General features: G+C 41.8%; 1 protein-coding gene across 5 annotated transcripts in view; it reads right to left on the bottom strand.

Annotated features, from left to right (window-relative positions):
• Positions 1-20,947, bottom strand: part of MCTP1 (multiple C2 and transmembrane domain containing 1) — a 238,543-nt gene that overhangs the window by 34,845 nt on the left and 182,751 nt on the right. For 3 of the 5 annotated variants that reach the window (XM_048291237.1, XM_048291234.1, XM_048291239.1), the window contains exon 17: positions 4,530-4,583. In XM_048291237.1, coding sequence (XP_048147194.1) covers positions 4,530-4,583 — 54 coding nt within the window. Of the gene's footprint in view, positions 1-142; positions 4,118-4,529; positions 4,584-20,947 lie in introns of those variants that run through there. The other 2 variants (XM_048291236.1, XM_048291235.1) reach the window with 2 other exon arrangements.

Raw genomic sequence — 20,947 nt, 5'->3', positions numbered from 1 at the left:
CTTGATTTTTTATTTACAATTAGTATTTAGATGCTATGTTCATGTAGAATTTGACTGGGGAATCAAGCTATAGGTGAACCAATAGATTTATTGATTCTGGAATTTTAAGTCTACTCACTCTCTATTTCTCTGTATCATTTCCCCACCATTTATTTTCTAGAAAATAACTGCCTCTGTAATAGATCACAATCTTTTCTTTTGGAGAATATAAAAATGTAGGCTACATCAGAGCTATCTTTCCTCCTCCTCACAATCTACTCTCAGTAAAAATGCAGGGCATGCTTCTGAGACAGGTTACAAACGTGTCTTGGCTTGAAAACAAAGTTAGTACCTCTCAGCAGAAATAATTAAAAACTTTAAAACATATTTTGACTCAACTATAATTCATTACAAGAGCTTCTAGTTATCTTGAAGTACAATATCATTGACTGAGAACTGCAAAGAATTCTTCAAAGAATAAAAGGCTAAAGAGAGAGTAGACAAATGTACAAATGTTTTGAATATTTTTTCTTAATAAAATGTTTATATAAAGGTAAAACCAGACTGTTCATAACGTGCATCTTTCTGCCTTTATGCCTGCAATAGTAGCAGTTCTCACTGGCCTGATTCTGCAGTGTGCTGAGGGCTTCCAGCAAAATGCTGAGCTGAAACTTTGAGATTATCTGAAATCTTACCTGCAGCTTGTTAAAAGAATAAAGCTATAGTATATGGGAACTTGTTAAAGACTAAATCTTAGATACACAGACAAACAAAGATCTCAGATACATAGATTATGTATATTGACTACTACATTATTATAACATAACTGTGTAAAAATCCTTTTGATAGCTTTTTGATAACTTGACTTCATGTAATTTAACTGACCCTTATTTGCTAAGATATTGTATTAGCCAGTGTTTGGAAAGGAGCCGAAAGAAAAAAAAGAGAGAAGTCAGATTAAACTGTAAATCTGTGGTTGGCATAGGTTTAGCAAGTGTTACAGAACATAAGGAATGCAGAATCCAGTGCTATTTCTTGGAAAAACTAGTATTAAATGAAGGACAAATGCCTGAGCCAACAAACTACGTCTTGTTCAATTCCTAAATACATTACAAGATAATGAAGAAAAATCAGAAAAAAGTGTTCCACTGCTAAGCACCAACTTTGGAACCAATACAGGTAGCATACTTGCGGCTTACTATTCATATTGCAAATGAAGATGAAAGTTAAGACTCTCCAGTAAAAAAACCACATCCTATGGCCTTAAATTAACAATCCTGTCTTGACTGCGGCAGAGAGTGAAAGAAGTTACAGAACGTTAGAATGAGGCACGGTAGGTGCAAATTGATCTTGTCAGATTCCTCTCAGTATTACACACCATTATTGATAAAATGCATTACATTAACTAATTTCATGTATTTCAGCATTGATCATCCTCAGTTTACTTCATCTGTAATTTTGCAATTTAGGGATGTTGAGCCATGTCCTCCATGACACATAACCTACATCAGTGCATGCCCACACTGAGGTCATTACGTAGCCAGAGTTATCCTTTCACCATGAGCGAGTCACTAATATCCAAGTCAGCTCTAAAGAAAGACACTTTTCATAATCACCCAACATCTGATAACTGAAAACATATGGATAGGTTTAGGTAAAACCTGCAAGGAGCCTTTACTAAATGGAAAACAGGTGCTCCACTTCCATGCCATGTAATACCCTATTGATCGTTAAGTCCAAAGGTTACAGGATTAATAGCTTCCTTGTGGTAATCAGGGAGCAAAGACACTGGCCATGGTCAAACAGCTGGGGCATATTTTACATATTTGCAACATATGCTTCAGTTTTAATGAAAGTAAGGGGTTGGCGCATTTATTAATCTTGTAACTTTCTGCGCATAGGAAGACCCATTTTCCTGAGTTTTCTATTATACCACATGAAAAAACTAGAGAAATAATAAAAGCCAGAGGCCACTACCATCTGGTGTTACAAAATGTGCATTTGTTTTCTCACAAAAATTCATTTTGCACATAGCTTTAAGAAAACACTCACTAAAAAACCACAAACCTGCACCCTTTCATTTAGACAAAACATGTAAGAGGAACAGCAGTAGTTAAGAGAGTATGTCTAGTGCACCAGAAAGGAAAAGCAGCCTACTAGCTTCTAACAAAAAACAAGTCAGTCCTAACCATGTGCTTATTACTTACAATTTAACCTAGTGCAAAATACCACCCATTGCAAACATACTGAGTAAATAGAGTAGTCCATACATGCTTGTTTTTAAAAGTGTAATTTTTTTTCCAATTCAAACAGCATATTTAATCTTGAGAGCTCAAAACATTTGCAATAATGAAGACAGCTTTGAATTTATAAAAATCAACCTTAACACCTTCTGTATAGAAAAATAGCTCTTAAATATTCAATAAAAGGGCTCACTGAATGCACATAGTAATGTCAGTACTCACTTTTATTCAGCCTTGGTAACTAGATCTAGAAAAATGTTTGAACTCTGGTGTCAGTTTGAGAAAGCTGAATATTAGATCACAACATCGAAACCTAGAGTGATATTTCTAATTAGGTACATTTTGCCTGGCGTTTGTTCAGAGAATCACCAGAGAATGGGGGGTGGGGGGGCAGGGGCGGCTGGGGAGGGGTTGACCTCTGCCCTCATCTCCTCCTTTAAAGGAGTTTGTTTAGCAATTTCCAAAACCCACTAAGCAGTAACTACACAGGCTGGTTTAAACTACAAGCAGTCAAGTACTATTTGTGGACTAATCACAGTGGTTAAAATATCCAGGAATACACACTCTACTGATATGATACATTTGCACCAGATCTAATAATAAAGCAGAAAGAAACAGGAAAAATGGCCTCAAATGGATGGTAGATCAGTGTTCATCAGAAAACAAATGATGATTCAAAGCTAGCATATTGAGATAAAATTCAAGCTCTCCACAGCTACATGATGGACTTTTTAAATAAATCATGTATTTTATTGCTAGAAATGGATGCTCACATCATTCAGTGTCCAAAAAAATCACATATGTGTTTTGTAAAAGAAGATTTTGTTAGTACAGTGTCAGCTGATTCTGAAATTATGCAGCTAACAATTTAAGTGATGTATAGAAGAATTTCACATAATAATTGTAAAATGTTTGACCTGGCAACGGAACAAGGAAAATACTTTTATTTTTTTATCATCTCTTTAGCTAACAGAAAAATAATCATTGAGGGGATTAACTAATCACAGTGAATTTTCTGACATTTCAAATGCTGCTGCCAGAATATGAATATACAGCAGTGTATAAATGTACATCTCAGCCAGAAAAAAAAGTCAAGAGCATAAATTAAGATGCACTGCTTTTCTCCTCTCAGGAAAAAAAAAAAAAATTATTTTATTACAACAGAAGTGGGGGGACATCTGTGAAGGTCAAAATAGTCTCAGTTTTAATGCAGAGTTGTTGTAAAACTATCTATTTTTTTCTTTTTATTTTCTTCCACAAATATCACCTGATAGGAAAATACCAACAAGAACTGGGCTGTCTTCACTGCACTCATTTCACCAGAAAGCCATCCTGCCAGTGCTAGCCATTGCTTCAGTGGTGCAAGGTCATACTGATATATTTTCTTTGTTTTTTCCCCTCTCTCTGGGGTACAACCAATCCAAGAAGTCCCATGGCTTGGCTCAATAATATGTGGAAATGGGTTGTTATTTGCTGTGGTTGCAATCCTCAACCTAACCAGCAGCATCTAAACTGAATTGCATCCACTCAAACAGGTGAATGATCTGCTATGGTTTCCCAGCTTGCAGGGCACAATGCAAACTTCAAACGAAGTGAATGTCTTCAAGAATTGTGATTATTTAAATGTCATATGGAGTGCAAACATTCAAGACATTTTTCTATCCAGCAGTTCTTTCAGAATTTTAGATGTCAGTATCCCATCATTGACCAGTACAGAGTTGCTATTTGCACACCATTTTTCCCCTGAAGTGCAGCCCTATTTGTAGTACTCAAGACAGGAGGAATTTTTGTCCTTCAAAACCAGTTGTTGCTGCAGTTATCTTCACAAATGCTATCAAGTTCCAGACAGGCTGAGTTATTCTTGTTCCTGGCAGAAAAGAATATTTCATCTAGCTCTGGACCAAGAAAAGAAGAAAACAAAGAGGAAAACGAAGAGGAAAACGAAGAGGAAGAAGAAAAAGAAAAAGAAAAAAAGAAAAACAAGAAGAAAAACAAAAAGAAAAAGAAAAAGAAAAAGAAAAACAAAAAGAAAAACAAAAAGAAAAACAAAAAGAAAAAGAGAAAGAAAAAGAGAAAGAAAAAGAGAAAGAAAAAGAGAAAGAGAAAAAGAAAAAGAAAAAGAAAAAGCAGGATTTATAGACCTCTAACCTTTCCCTCAACCCACTATAGCATTATTAGGATGATAAACAGCTCTGTCCAATTTTCTGGACTAAAACACATCAACTCCTTTTTTAACTGTCGGTAAAAACAGTGTCATGTCTAAATTCTCCCATCCCCAGATACCAAAGTGCTAGGAAGGATAATTACCTTGTCATCTCTATCATCCTCTTCTTCCTCATCCTCTAGCATGTCCTCCACTACCTGCAGACAGAAACAGTAGTAGTTGTCATCATTTAAAAAGAAAGAGTTTTGTTCTGTCAATTCTAAGCCTTTTGTAGATGAAAACTTTATTAACATTTGAAATAAATGCACAGAGGGAAAATGTACAACTAGGAAAAAACACTTGATCTAGAGATTCAAATTTAGGAAAGTGTTATAGCTTTAATTGACCTACATTGGGGAATTATGTACTGAAAACCCTTCCTTTGCAAAATGCTTGCTTGACAATTTAAGTATTTAAAAGGTAGTTCAAAATTCAGTATATGCCTACTTTAACTAAAGGAATCCTTTGTCAGCTCCACTGCTGCCTATGCTGCCACATGCTCACTTCAAATTTACAGTTACCTACATAAAAGGGCAACACTTTTAATAGAATTTATAGTATTCACCAAGAGATTCTTGAAGAACACAAAGCTGGTAATAAATTCAGAGTAGCTTATCTTCCTATCATGTTCAACAATGATATATACCATATGCTCTATCAACATTAGCACTCTGTTTCTTAATAATAAATTTATACAATCTGTGCATCTAACTTTATGCACATTAATTGCTAGCTGTACCTGCCACATCTGCATCTATGTGTTTTTCCATATATAGTTTTTCAGTCCAGCACCATGAAATATAAACATACATTAAATTATTTATCCAAATATTAATAGTTATATCATCAGCATGAAATAAACCACGAAGTTTAGTTTACAGAGAGATCAAGTGATTTTCCAAGGATAGGCCATGGCAGATTCGGACTTAAAAATCCCTCTCTCATGACATTGTGATCAATGACCCTAACAGGAAAATTCTCTGTTGATAGAATGAAAGTTGTACCTCCTTATAACCAGAAAATAATGTGCTTCTTTATATCTTTATGTATATGTATATAAGTACTTATTAGGATATAAGAAAATCCATAAGGAAGGTCATCAAAGATCCAAGTAGCCCAGTGGCCTATTATGGGTGCAGAAACTTTACACTGTGTATTATAAAATATGCATAAAGAGGAAAAGTGGAGGCAGAACTCACTGATGTGAAACAATTTATGTCATTTAAGACAACACACTAAAATTACCCCTTCATAGCCACTCCCCCCCTAGACAATGCTGCAAGGGTATTCCCACATCCAGGTGCAAGAATTTAAGGGATTTTATCCAAGAGCCAATTTCAGGTAAGGGAAGAGCTGAAAAATAAAAGTGTGTGTATCAGTTTCCTTTCTCTGAGTTAGCTCTACCATCAAGAAGGTCACAATTAGCCCTGTTACATGGGCCCATGCAGAGCATAAACAACACACAGTTTGATGCAACACGCCCATCTAGTAGAGCGCTGTGCATGCATGCAAGTCACCTGCACAGTTCAAAACATTTGCAGTTTCAGCTGTTCCTTCTTCTTTGAGCCCTGTCCCAGAACCCCTCTAACTACAGTTCTTTGGAGGGGAAGGAACCTCCAGTTCTGCCTACTGGCTGCTCTGTCCTGGAGCTTTGAATGAAGTAAAACTAGAAATACAAAGAAACCATAAAGAGCAAGCGTGTCCAAAAGCATGAGAAGGAAGCATGATCTGAAAAATTAAGGAATTACTCTTGAATTCTTCCCTGCCCAGAATAACAATTTTAGCAGGAGGAGCCTGACTGACCAAATCTTCTGTACCCTCTGACCTGGCACCAGTCAGGCAGGTGTACTTCTGAGTCCCCTCAGGCAGAAGAAGGAATCCAAGCTGTGCTCTAGCCACTATCCATGAAGAAGTCTCCTGTTGCAGTGGGGATCCTGCAACACGCATATATCAAACCAGGAGTCCCGTGGAAAGGAAATATATATACGGACAGACAGATTCTTGCTAGCTGTTTCAGAGAGATGTTTATTTCTCCAGCCGCATGGCCGGAGCTCTGCCGAGGAACTGTTCCAGTCACGGGACCAAGGGTCCTTCTGCCCGCGCAGGGGACACAAACCAACCAATGGGAACGAGGCTGAGCAGGGGCAGCGAAACCCCGTGTCTGTGCCCTCAGGGCCCCTCTCCCAGGGCTACACGGCAGGGGAGGGACCCCAACACCTCACCCGTTTTATTTTAATAAAAGGAGAATGAAAACAACTGGATAAACATAACAAGAACAGTTTCAAAACAAAACAAGCCACCCTCCTGAGTCTTTAAATGTCCAAACAGATTCTCTGGAACATCTTAGGGCTAACAGAAGGGAGACAGAACTCTGAGCATGCTTTGTGGGGAAACTGAGGCAGGAGAGGGTTTAACTTCTTCCCTCCCCCTTTTCATCCCCCACTCGGCATTGGAAAGGGATTTTTGGGGAAACAATTGGCAAAAGCATGGTTTTGTGAGGGAAACCATGGGTGAAAAAACGGATTGGGAATACACTGGGGGTAATAGGACATAGGGTAAAAGGGAAAGGTGGGATTAGGAAAGGGAAACTGTAGGGGGGGCTTACAATGGAGATACTGTCTAACATGACTACGATCTTTTGCATATATACTGCCTTTTACAGGAACACCATCAGGCCCAGTGACCTGCGATGCTTGTAACCCTTTTCTACCTAGTACAATATTAAATTCCACCACTTCTCCATCTCCCAAGCTTGGGATGCATTTTTCAGGGTTATTCTTTTTAATAGCAGTTCTATGCACGAATATGTCTTGCTGGTTGTCACACCTTGTTATAAAACCATAATTTTGCTTAACATTATACCATTTTACTATCCCTAAGGTCTTAGTTGCTATGATCTTTTCCTTTTTCCGAGTGGCTGCTGTTTTCTGTCTCGCTGCGTCTTTGCTCTCTCCTTCGGTCGCTCCCGTGTTGGAATTGTCGGGGCTGCTGGTGCCTGCGCGCTCTTCCCGGGGTCGCGTTCGGGGCTGCGCGGGCCGGGCCGGGCCACGCCGCTCAGTTCTCCGTGCGTCGCCTCCTCTGGTCGCAGCTTCGCTTCCGCTGCCGGGCGCTGCACCCACGTCTCGGCCGGGCCCCCGAGCGAGGACTCCCCCGCGCCCCGCTCCAGCGCGCGTCTCGGCTGGGCGCGGCTCCGTTCCACCGCCACCGCCTCCAGCCGCCGCCCGCGTGCCGCCCCTCTCAGTCGGGCGTTCACGGGGCTCGCTCCACCACGCGCTGTGCTGCGCCGTGCGGGTCCCGCCGGGTCCCGCCGCTCCCCGCTCCGCCACCGACACTGCGGCTCGCGTGGCTCCGCCCGCACGCGGGAACTGCCTCGCTGCTGCTCGCAGGGCGCTCGGTGCACGTGGCCTGGGCCGCACGGTCCCTGCACCACGCTTCCCTTCACCAGGACACAGCTGACATTGCTCAACAGTCTCAGTAACTAAATAATATTCACGAAAATATTCTTCCATCGGCATATATTTTGACTCTAGTATTAACTGTGTCCAAACGGTTTTCCAAAAGCCCTTGGTAAGAATTAAATCCCAAGAAACATAGAAAAAGTTCTTAAACAACCATGCCAGGAAGTGTTTCAGTTCTTTTTGAGCTTGAATCAAGCTAAAATTTACAAATCGTTGTTCAAGAATCATTTTAAGTTTAAGATAAATGTCCATATGCGGCTCTGAGAGCCAAGAGTCTTCCCACGGTTCCTCCATAGTTCAGATATGGAATAGCAAAGCAAAACCAAGAAGAGGAATCCAAAGTTTCCAGGGTTTACTCACACAAATCAGTCGCTTAGGGATCGGGGATCGTTCTGCTCTCAAATCTCCACCATTTGTTGCAGTGGGGATCCTGCAACACGCATATATCAAACCAGGAGTCCCGTGGAAAGGAAATATATACGGACAGACAGATTCTTGCTAGCTGTTTCAGAGAGATGTTTATTTCTCCAGCCGCATGGCCGGAGCTCTGCCGAGGAACTGTTCCAGTCACGGGACCAAGGGTCCTTCTGCCCGCGCAGGGGACACAAACCAACCAATGGGAACGAGGCTGAGCAGGGGCAGCGAAACCCCGTGTCTGTGCCCTCAGGGCCCCTCTCCCAGGGCTACACGGCAGGGGAGGGACCCCAACAGTCTCCCTCACCAGTCTATTTTCTCTTGGCCTTTAGGCCAGCTCTGCTCCATCCCTCAAAGAAAGGGGGTCAGAGACAGCAGAGTTTTGATCACAGGGAAATGCTGAGAGCAAGTTGCTGAAATGAATGTAGCTCCTGCTTAGTTCAGTACACCTCTTACATCCCATTTAGGGGTGTTTGAGAGGTCCAGCCTTCACTGACCACTGACCACTCTGAAACAAGGGCATTTTATGTTTCCCATGCACCTGAATCAACTTCTTGTTCCTCTCCTGGTTGCTCACTGCTATATTCTCTGGGCTGTTCAAAGTCTTTGGGGAGCTGAGCTGTAAACTATATCACTGGAGTAACTAAGTTCTTCAAAAGAACACATCCTCAGGTGTTTAATGCAGTTGGTTCCAGTGACTCAGTTTACTGAGCAGCTTCACCAGCTCTACGAAGAAAATGGTAAACTGAGAAAAGAGGAGGAAAACAAACTGTTAAGGGCTGCAGGAAGATGGAAGCTCTCTTAGATCAGTTTTTCCACATGCAAAACACCTGCTTAACTACACATTAATTGACTAAAGCCCTAGATATAAAACAGATCTGTTGATTCACACCCTGCCTAATGCCCAGAGCTCACTAAGTCAGTAGGTGTCTTACTTATCAACATTCATATTCCCCAGTGTACTAGTTTGAAAACAAACCAGTGGGAGGCACCAAGTCAGAATAACAATTTAATGGAAATTAAAGAAAAGGAAAAAAATGTAAAAGAAAACACTGGTTCAAACGGACAGAGTCAAAATACAACCTGAGTCCCTGTTAGGCAGGGTGGTGGTAGCAGTCTGGTAGAATGGTGGCTGCAGTCCTATGAAGCAGTGATCCTGTAGTAAAAGAGTCTGCTCTTCCTCAGAAAGTCCAGTGGTGGCTGTGTAGCTCCTGTCCTCTGGAAATCCAGTGGAAAGGCGTTGTCTCTGGTGTTCAGAGTCCCAGATTATATCCACGATGGGATGCTTGGTTCCTTCCTCTGGGTGGAGCATCTCACAATGGGGTAATGAGTCATGAGGCCAAGTGTTGATTAGGCTCATTAACAGAAGATAGTCCAGAGGGAGTTATCTCTGAGTCATGTGGCAGGATAATGATGGGCAATTAACAGAAAGATAGTCTGGGGGGAGGAGGCAAGGAAACACTGCCCCACCTGATTTCAACAGTTCATGAGGATGGTAATAGAACACACTGCAACCCAGGACATTATCCACCCCTTATTCTATTACCATCTACATCATCCCAAATCAATACCTTCTTAAACTCTAAACACACATACATATATATATATATAATGAAACCCTACACACCGTTCTCACCTAAGATTAGGTCTCCTTGTGGTACACAACGGGTTTCCCCATCTTTCTGCATTACCCACCAAGTGCAACCAGGTCCTTGAGCAAAGACAATCCCACAGATGGGTTTGTCTTTGCCTGAGGTGGGATTAATCCAAACAGTCTTTCCTAAAATACCTCTCAGGTGTACCACAGGGACTCTATCTCCATCCACTGTGTGCAAGGGTTCAGACTCGGCGGGACCAGCTCGATTGTGGACCCTTGGGTATTGACCATCCAGGTGGCCTTTGCTAAGTTCACTTCCCAATTTTTGAAGGCCCCCCCACCAAGTGCCTTTAGGGTAGTTTTAAGTAGTCCATTGCAGCATTCAACTTTTCCAGCAGCTGGTGCGTGGTAAGGAATATGATATATCGATTCAATACCGTGTTCTCTGGCCCAGGTGTTGATGAGGCTGTTCTTAAAATGAGTCCTGTTGTCTGACTCGATCCTCTCAGGGGTGCCATATCTCTACAGGACTTGCTTTTCCGGGCCCAAAATGGTGTTCCGGGCTGTAGCATGAGGCACAGGGTAGGTCTCCAGCCATCCAGTGGTTGCTTCAACCATGGTCAACATGTAGCGCTTGCCTTGGCGGGTCTGGGGAAGGGTGATGTAGTCAACTTGCCAGGCTTCCCCATACCTGTACTTTGACCATCGTCCACCATACCACAGAGGCTTCACCCGCTTGGCCTGTTTGATTGCAGCACAGGTCTCACAACTGTGGATGACCTGTGAGATGCTGTCCATGGAAAGGTCCACCCCTCGGTCACGGGCCCATCGGTATGTTGCATCTCTCCCCTGATGACCAGAGGCATCATGGGCCCAACAAGCCAGGAATAATTCTCCCTTGTGCTGCCAGTCCAGATCCACCTGTGATACTTTCACCTTGGCAGCTCGGTCCACCTGCTCGTTGTTGCGATGTTCTTCATTAGCCCGACTCTTGGGTACGTGCGCATCCACGTGTCGAACCTTCACAGTCAGCTTCTCTACTCGGGCGGCAATGTCCTGCCAAATCTCAGCAGCCCAGATGGGCTTCCCTCTGCGCTGCCAGTTGGCCTTTCTCCAGCGATCCAGCCATCCCCACAGAGCATTAGCTACCATCCATGAGTCAGTGTAGAGATAGTCTTGGCCACTTCTCTCGTTCAGCAATATCCAAATTTCAGCAATATCTCGTTTCAGCAATATCCAGCTGGACAGCTTTAAGCTCTGCAACCTGACTTGATCCACCTTGTCCCTCGGTAACTTGTGCAACTCATCGTGTGGGGCTCCATACTGCAGCTTTCCACTTCCAGTTAGTGCCTACAATTCGGCAGGAACCATCAGTGAAGAGGGCATAACGTCTTTCAGTCTCCGGTAGCTCATTATATGGTGGGGCTTCCTCAGCACAAGTCACTTGCTCTTCCTCTTCTTCAGAAGATAATCCAAAAGTCTCACCTTCAGGCCAGTTTGTTATAATTTCCAGAATCCCAGGGCGATTCAGGTTTCCAATACGGGTACGCTGTGTGATGAGAGCAATCCATTTGCTCCATGTGGTGTCAGTGGCGTGATGCGTGGAAGGAACCTTTCCCTTGAACATCCACCCCAGCACCGGTAGTCGGGGTGCCAGAAGCAACTGTGCTTCAGTGCCGATTACTTCTGAGGCAGCTTGGACTCCTTCATAGGCTGCCAAGATTTCCTTCTCTGTGGGAGTGTAGTTGGCTTCAGACCCTCTGTAGCTTCGGCTCCAGAATCCCAGTGGTTGGCCATGAGTCTCGCCAGGCACCTTCTGCCAGAGGCTCCAGGACAGACCATTGTTCCCGGCTGCAGAGTAGAGCACGTTCTTCACTTCTGGTCCTGTCCTGACTGGGCCAAGGGCTACCGCATGAGCGATTTCCTGCTTGATCTGGGCAAGGGCTTGTTGCTGTTCAGGGCCCCAGTGGAAATCGTTCTTGTTGCAGGTAACCAGGTAGAGAGGGCTCACGATCTGGCTGTACTCGGGAATGTGCATTCTCCAGAAACCTATGGCGCCTAGGAAAGCTTGTGTTTCCTTCTTGCTGGTCGGTGGAGACATCGCAGTGATCTTATTGGTGACCTCGGTGGGAATCTGACATCGTCAATCTTGCCACTTTACTCCGAGGAACTGGATCTCTCGGGCAGGTCCCTTGACTTTGCTCCTTTTGATGGCAAAGCCAGCTTCCAGGAGAATCTGGATGATTTTCTCTCCTTTCTCAAATACTTCCTTTGCTGTGTTTCCCCACACGATGATGTCATCGATGTATTGCAGATGTTCTGGAGCCTCACCCTTTTCCAATGCAGTCTGGATCAGTCCATGGCAAATGGTGGGACTGTGCTTCCACCCCTGGGGCAGTCGGTTCCAGGTGTATTGCACACCCTTCCAGGTAAAAGCAAACTGGGGCCTGCATTCTGCTGCCAAAGGAATGGAGAAGAAGGCATTGGCAATGTCAATAGTGGCGTACCACTTCGCTGCTTTGGACTCCAGCTCGTACTGAAGTTCCAACATGTCCGGCACAGCGGCGCTCAATGGTGGCGTGACCTCATTCAGGCCACGGTAGTCCACCGTCAGCCTCCATTCTCCACTGGACTTACGCACTGGCCATATAGGGCTGTTGAAAGGTGAACGGGCCTTGCTGACCACCCCTTGGCTCTCCAGTTTGCGAATCATCTCATGGATGGGAACCACAGAGTCTCTGTCGGTGTGGTGTTGCCAACAGGTGCACTGTTGCTGTGGAGATTGGCACCTGTTGTTCTGCAACTCTCAGCAGACCCACAGCAGAGGGGTCATCTGAGAGGCCAGGCAATGTACTCAGTTGTCTGATATCTTCTGTCTCCACAGCAGCTATCCCAAAAGCCCAACGATGTCCTTTTGGGTCCTTGAAATATCCATTTCTGAGATAGTCTATGCCGAGAATGCACGGGGCCTCCGGGCCAGTCACGATGGGGTGTTTCTGCCACTCGTTCCCAGTTAAACTCACTTCAGCTTCCAGTACAGTCAGCTGCTGGGATCCTCCTGTCACCCCAGAAATAGAAATGGGTTCTGCTCCCACATACCTTGATGGCATCAGAGTACATTGAGCGCCTGTGTCAACCAAAGCCGTGTATTTTTGTGGGTCAGATGTGCCAGGCCATCGGACCCACACAGTCCAAAAGACCCGATTCTCCCTTTCCTCTACCTGGCTAGAGGCAGGGCCCCTCTATTCCTGGTCATGTTGCATGTTGCTCCCTTCCGGTGAATACGTTCCTGAGGTCCCTTCAAGAGGATCGGTCATATTATCATTCTGGTACTGTCTGGAGTTCTGTGTGCAAGAGACTGGAGCAATGTTGACTCTAGATGTGGTTCTTGTGGTAATTGTCCCTCTTTTTAGTTCCCGTACCCGAGCTGCTAAGGAGGAGGTGGGTTTTCCATCCCACTTACTCATGTCTTCTCCATGTTCCTGAAGGAAAAACCAGAGGTTACCTCGTGGGGTGTGTCCTCTCTCCCTGGTTGGGGGTCGCCGGCTCCTAACGGCAGAGACTCTTGTTGGTTCTGGTGGGATGTGGTAAATCTCTTCCTTAAGTTCCTTTTTCAATTTCTGATGGCCTTCTTCAATCAAGCTCCGGACTTGCTCAGCCAAAAGACTTGTTTCCACGGATGAGACATGGGTGCGAAACGGGGCTGTGACGGTGTCCTCGTAAATCCTCAGCTTGTTCACTAAGACGCCCACCCTGTCCTCGCCTTCCCTCCATTGCAGCATTGCCAGGTAATGGGAGTATATCTCTGGTCCAAGGCGCGCGAACCTCAACCACATCTGTGACGTGCACTGGACACCATCTGGGCTCTTAGGAAATCTCTCGTCTTCTGAGAAAATGATCTCCAGCACAGCCAATTCCCTCAGGCACCGGATACCTTGTTCCATTGTGCTCCATTTTCCTTGGTGCACCTGGAGGTCTTCTTTACAAAGGTACCTGTCCCTTACACTTGTAAGCAGTCGCCGCCAGAGGCTGAGGGTTTCTTGGGTTCTCCCGATCCCCTGGTCAATGACCACATCCCGGGACAGAGATCCCAGTTGCCTGGCCTCACTTCCGTCCAGAATGGTGTCATTGGCTGCAGCGTCCCAGATGCGGAGCAGCCAGGTCAGGATAGACTCGTTCGTCTGGCGGGTGAATTCCCTCCGCAGGTCTCGCAGCTCACCCAGGGATAGCGACCGAGTGATGATCTCTGGCTCTGCCTCTTCTGCTGGGTGCGAAGGTCCTGCTGCATCCTCGTCAGTCACTATGCGGACTGATTTGCTTTTTGATTTCTTCTTCTGCACGGGGGCAACTGCAATCGGTTTAGGCTGTTCTGGTTCAGTGATGGTTTGCATGGGGACGCTGACAGTGCTTTTGGTTCCTTTCTCCTCTGAGTCAGTCTGCGTAGACATGGACGCTGTTGTTTTACATTTGGTTCCTTTCTCCTCTGTGTCAGTCTGCGTGGACATGGACACTGTTGCTTTGCTTTTGGTTTCTTTCTCCTCTGTGACAGTCTGCGTAGAGGTGGATGCGATTGCTTTGCTTTTGGTTCCTTTCTCCTCTGTGACGGTCTGCGTAGAAATGGATGCGGTTGCTTTGCTTTTGGCTCCTTTCTCCTCTGTGACGGTCTGCGTAGAAATGGATGCGGTTGCTTTGCTTTTGGCTCCTTTCTGTGTGACAGTCTGTGTAGACATGGTATTTGCTGCTTTGCTCCTTTTTACCTCCTCCTCAAGCAGACGTTGCACCACACTAAGTAGTGTTTTGTTTCTAAGTGTACAAAATGCAGGCCATAGAGAAAAAAGAGAATAGAACTGACAAGAAGATTATACCATCCTTAACATCCAGAGGGAACTCAATATTTTCAAAAACTGCTGTGCCTGGCCTGAAAGGCTGGAAGAAACCATTCTCTACTCCTCCCACCAGGGGCTGGGTGTGATTGTTGAAGAGGTCCCAGACATAGGAGCCCAGACTAGGACAGCCAAACAAAATTGAGTATATATTCCGAATGGTATTCATCGCCTCGCAGGTTATTATGCTATAGACATAATAAACCAATAAAGCAATTCTCATACCATTCCCTGGTTCTAACAGAAGTAACACAACAGGCAGGTAGCTCCCCATGTGAGGAAAAATATAGAGAGCAAGATACAGTACCCATGCAGACAAGCTGAGCACCATGGTGAATAGGTTTCTGTTTATACAAAATTGTAATTCTGACTTTGTCTCAGAGCCAGCCTCACTTTGGGCGCCAAATTATGTACTAGCTTGAAAACAAACCAGTGGGAGGCACCAAGTCAGAATAACAATTTAATGGAAATTAAAGAAAAGGAAAAAAATGTAAAAGAAAACACTGGTTCAAACGGACAGAGTCAAAATACAACCTGAGTCCCTGTTAGGCAGGGTGGTGGTAGCAGTTTGGTAGAATGGTGGCTGCAGTCCTCTGAAGCGGTGATCCTGTAGTAAAAGAGTCTGCTCTTCCTCAGAAAGTCCAGTGGTGGCTGTGTAGCTCCTGTCCTCTGGAAATCCAGTGGAAAGGCGTTGTCTCTGGTGTTCCGAGTCCCAGATTATATCCACGATGGGATGCTTGGTTCCTTCCTCTGGGTGGAGCATCTCACAATGGGGTAATGAGTCATGAGGCCAAGTGTTGATTAGGCTCATTAACAGAAGATAGTCCAGAGGGAGTTATCTCTGAGTCATGTGGCAGGACAATGATGGGCCATTAACAGAAAGATAGTCTGGGGGGAGGAGGCAAGGAAACACTGCCCCACCTGATTTCAACAGCTCATGAGGATGGTAATAGAATACACTGCAACCCAGGACACCCAGACACTTAAAGATCTCTTTTACGCACATCCAGAAATTTTGTTTCCTTGAGAAGGTTGAATAGCAGGATGCCTATCTCACATCAGCATTCAAGTTAGCATGGAGACAATCAGTTGAACTGGAAATCTCTAAAACTGTTGTAAATGATGGCACCTCATGGAAATCACTTGCATGACAATAAATTATCAAGATAATAACATTTCAGACTCAGGTGTGTTTTTTCCTTCCATATCTAATGATCTCAAACTACATTACATCCATAGAGAGGCAAAATGTTAACTTCTTCAAAGGGCATAAAAAGTCCTTTGAAATTACTTAATATCAGACTAAGCCCAGATTTCCATCTCCTTCACTACTTTTTTTAATTCAAAAGCCACTATCAGTCTATGTTCTTTTTCTAGTTTAGCCATGCCATCAATTACATTGAGATACGGAGTACTGAATTGTTTGGGAAGAAAAACAGAATTCATTTTTTTGTAGCAAAATAAAATGTAATGAAGTGTGCCAGTGCCCAAGATGCATAAATAATTCTTTGAAGTATTAAAAAAAAAAAAAAAAAAAGAAAAAGAAAAAAAACCAACAAACACAAACATTCAGACAATATGGACATAATAAAATTCATTAAAGCACCAAAACAAGTGTTTTCAGAACTCTGCCACAAATTAAAACAAGGAAAGTAGATTCTTCATAGTCATATGATATATCAATTATTGGCACACTGAATCCTTACAAAAGTGTGAAGTACAGTCTACTGCAGAACAAAGCAAGGCTGTTCAAGAGAGGTACGGTAGATCTGAACACAGATTTCAGGTAACAATTGGATTAAGAATACAATAGAAAAATCCCCCACAATGGATTTTTTAATCCTTTGATTCTGCCTCATTTCTATTCAAATAAAGTGCCCATCTTCCACTCTGTTTTGAAGGAACATGGTAGTTTTTTGGATCCTTATGTCAAGCATTATACCTGGAGAAGGTATAAGGGAGGGAGGGAAATGGGGAAGGAGGGAGAGGAGAGAGAAGATGGGCAAAAAAAAGCAAATAAAGATAAAATGAAATGTTATATTTATTTTAATAAAAGTTCTATGGCAAAAATCTTACACTGTCCTTAGAATATTCACTCTAAATGATGCCTTCTGATACCTTGTTTGAAATCAAGTAGTATTAATCAAACAATGGAGGGACACTAGGGAAGTAAGAAAAATCTGATGCAAACAGTTAAAAGTGACATGACCTTCTGTAATATCACTTGTCACAGACTTATGTGATGCATATTGGTAGAAGGTCTTGAAAGAAACTAGACATAATAGACTGGAGGACCATTGCTCTGTCTCCACAGATACTATACACCAGGTCACCAGAAGGAAGTACAGCCATCACATTTTCACACTGAAGAAAACCTCAGCATCTGTGGGCTAGAATGCACTCTTCTGAGGAAACTGACATTAAATACAAATTGCATTTATTCTAAAGATCTACTGACTAACAAAGAGGATAGAATTTCTGAGAAAATAATTCATTTTGACTTCTAACCTCAACATCTGCAAAGCAGAGTTGGATTCTAGTTATTTACAGGTGTGTTAAATCAAAGCCCTACAGCTGTAGAGAACTTAGAAATACCTCCTCAATCGAAAGAACCAGTGGAAAAGTGAGGGTCTGAAACTTAGCACCACTTTTAATTAAAGGTCCTTCTCTCTTAGCGTCAGCCTGTCATTTCTCAAAGTGTGCAAACCATCATTAATTCTCTCTGTTCTATGTTTTTCAGCTGATCCAAAAGAAACACCTGCACAGAAGATACTCTGATGTCTTTACATGTTTATAATATTTGCTCTTCACTGACATGTAAAATAAAGAAAAAGAAAGGAAAAATAAAGGGCATTAACTCTGCAGATAGCTCTGACAACTGTTACCTTAATACGTTAATATGAAGCAATGCCCCTCATTAGAACTTCTCCACATCTGCTTAGATCTTACTTGTAGTCCTTCAAATCTGGGCAGTTTCCAATAAAAACAAAGCACTTTCTATGCCGCACATGTCGTGATTTCAAAATACCTACAGACATTTGTATTTTCTAAGTATTAAAATTCATAAAAGAAATCAAAAGTGAGGATGAGATTTGGTTCCAAATTTACTTCATTTTGGATGTGAAAATAATGTAGTCAGAATTACACTGTTCAGGACTGTTTGGATTTATATTCATATTGTCCTGACATAAAATACACTGCAAGCTTGTGAGCCATGCAACTCAATGTATGCCTGTAAGTGTAATATAAAATTATGCAATGTGTACGGATTAAGAAGGATGCATAAAACTATTTGGGCTGTCTCAGATCATTTCCTGGTACTTAATTTGAAGGAAAGATATCCATTGTCCACAAGCACACTACAGCAGCAGTTAGGCACTCATTTTCACAACATGATGTCTGCTTCTTTTATGGAATTTCCAAGGAGAAACTTTACAGGAGATACATCTTAATTAAAATGTCCAACTTTTCTTTGCCACATTTGTAAGGAAAATAAAAATCAAATTAACAGATTCTGATTTAGAAGTACAGTATATCTGGGTCCAATCAGATTTATACTATTAATTATTAACTATTCATGTTTTGATCTTGGGGTATTCATCTGTAGTAATCATCAGAATAACTGAATTATTAGCTACAATAATTGGTGTGATAAACTTCCCAGTAATGTTGAATATCTTGCAGTACAGAAGACAGGAGAATAAAAAGAAAAGCATTAGTATATTACTGCTAAAATACTTTCTGATTTTTACATAGGCACTCAAATTACATCTTCTAACAATGCATTTTGTTAGCTTATTCTGGGAAGTGCTCATAATGTGATTTATTCTGATTCTTAATAGGAAATGAGACTAATACGGCTATCAGAGCCTTTTGATGCAAGCTGCTGATTACACAGTTCTGTAATGTCAACAGCAGAATTTTATTTACAGTATAATACATTTCTTGGAAACATGTATCAGCAATAAATACAGTTGATTATACAAGAACATGTAACCTTTTTGCTGTTGTCAGCTATATATGCCCTCAATATTCAACTGCCAATGTAGTTAAGAGCAAGTAATTTTTAACATTACGATGGTACAAATACCGTACCATTTCTCTCATTTTCTTTCAATATTTGGTTATCTTTTTTTTTTTTAGGTTTTTCTTGTATTTACGCAGTGCACTGTGAACTGAATATTAGGTGTTTATTTGAAGTATGTCTCCATCTAAAGGCTTCAATACGTACTGTACACTTGAAATGTCAGATCTCTCAGAATGCTTCCTTTTTAGTTCAGCAGAATAAAAATAACTACATTCTTTGCTTGGCTAAGTATCAGTGAAAGATTACTATGCAGGACTATTAAAAATAATGCCTTCACAAAATATTGTGAATCAGAGTTCTTAGGCAAATCATGATTAATTATCTTATAAAGAACACAATGGCTCATTATACATATTTATTGTTATTATTATTTCTTTTCAAATATATTGTTTCCATATTCTAGTAGGACTAGATATGCTTCTGTTATGAAATAGCATTTATCCAAGTTATTTTAAGCTTATGGGTGTGACTCAGCCTCTTAGACGCAGATTTGAAGCTGACCGGCTTTTTGGTCAAAAAATTTATGTTACATATTTTAGGTGAAAATGTATGTAATACACATATTGTTGTAATTTCAGTTAGGTATTTTTTTCCTGGTGTTTATACATTTCTGTAAATACAGTAAAATCCCAAAGTTCTTAAAGTCTTGGCTTTATTAAAATGTTCTAAAGTGATAGATAGCCAAACAAAAATGAATAAAAATCTCACATTACTATGGGAATTTTTTCTAGAAACTAAACTGATATTAGGTTATGTGGTATTGATTATTTATAACAGCCACTACACCCTGTCAAGTGAATCTTGTTGCCATTTAAATCTGGAGGCAAATGCAAAAAAAAGAAAATCATTATAACAGTCTCATACAAAAAATGCCTCCTCTGTGCAGTAAACTTCAAATTTATTTTAGATGCCAGCAGTATTGAAAGATTGTGGAAATAAAATGTGGCAAAATTAATTTTAAAAACCCAGTTGGTTTCTGACAGAAAAAAAATGCATCCAATTTTATTTTTTAAAAAATGCTGGAGATATTTAGGGTGCAGTTTTGGTTTTGGCCTTTTCTGTTCAGGTGATCAAAACAAGCCAAAACATTCAAAATTCTGTAGTGCATTTGGGTTTTGCAGCTGCTAGTGGGTTAAGAACAGGCATGTAAAGTTTTACCAAGGAGGTTAGTACATGCTCTACTACTGCATGCAAACCTCTGACAGAGGGATTACGACAGCATGAACAGCCTCTTTTAACTGCAGCCCAGGCAGTCACTTGCAGCACCACATTCTGTTATGCTGCAGAAGAGAAATGCTTGCCACCCAATATATTTCTTTACATAGTGTACTGTGGGACTGTTGAATTGGTACTCAATGCATTTAAAATATTTATAGTATCAACATTTATGTAAGATTTATGTTGATTTGTTCAGTTCTCATTTAATGGCAAATTATGAAGAGGATGTTTCATAAAGATAATTCTCCATTTAAATGCAGCAGGCCACTAAATATTAAAATTATGTTTCTGTTACAATCTAGAGCAAATTTGTCCAGCTTCAGTGATTATTTGCACTCATAAAAATTAGACTTGATCAATAAAATTTATATGCATGATTAAGATGACATTTTCATGTTTCTTTTCTGATATATTAAAAAAAACCTCACCCTGTCCCATTGTGGAGCACTACATTGTATTTTTATTTCCTGACTGTATGGATCACATAGAAAAAACAATCATCTGCATGGAGACGGTGATTCTTAGTGGACTACTTAATATTCAGGCACATGTTGGCAATAGTCCTTGTTCTTTTACAGCACCCACCCTGCCCAGAGACAGGTTATGACTCATTCACAAAAGCCCTTCTAACTTCTTTTATTGATAACAAATGAAAACAAAGTTTATGATTGGTTAGGGGCTAGAAAATACAAGGTAAAATCAGTTCTGCATAATGTTGAAAATAATTTTATAAAAACAACTGTACTTCCCTTACTTTTAAAGCCATGAACCTAGCTAGTTTCACACACATATTATTCTGTGGCTAACTCTGTGTGCTCCCACCACCCCTTATGTTGGAGGGTTTTGTGGCTGCTGCTGTTGCTAT

Source organism: Corvus hawaiiensis, chromosome Z, assembly GCF_020740725.1.
Source record: "Corvus hawaiiensis isolate bCorHaw1 chromosome Z, bCorHaw1.pri.cur, whole genome shotgun sequence".
In the NCBI taxonomy this organism is placed as follows: Eukaryota; Metazoa; Chordata; class Aves; order Passeriformes; family Corvidae; genus Corvus; species Corvus hawaiiensis.
Note: the sequence above shows the minus strand (reverse complement) of the source record. Positions and strands in the feature narration are given on the sequence as shown.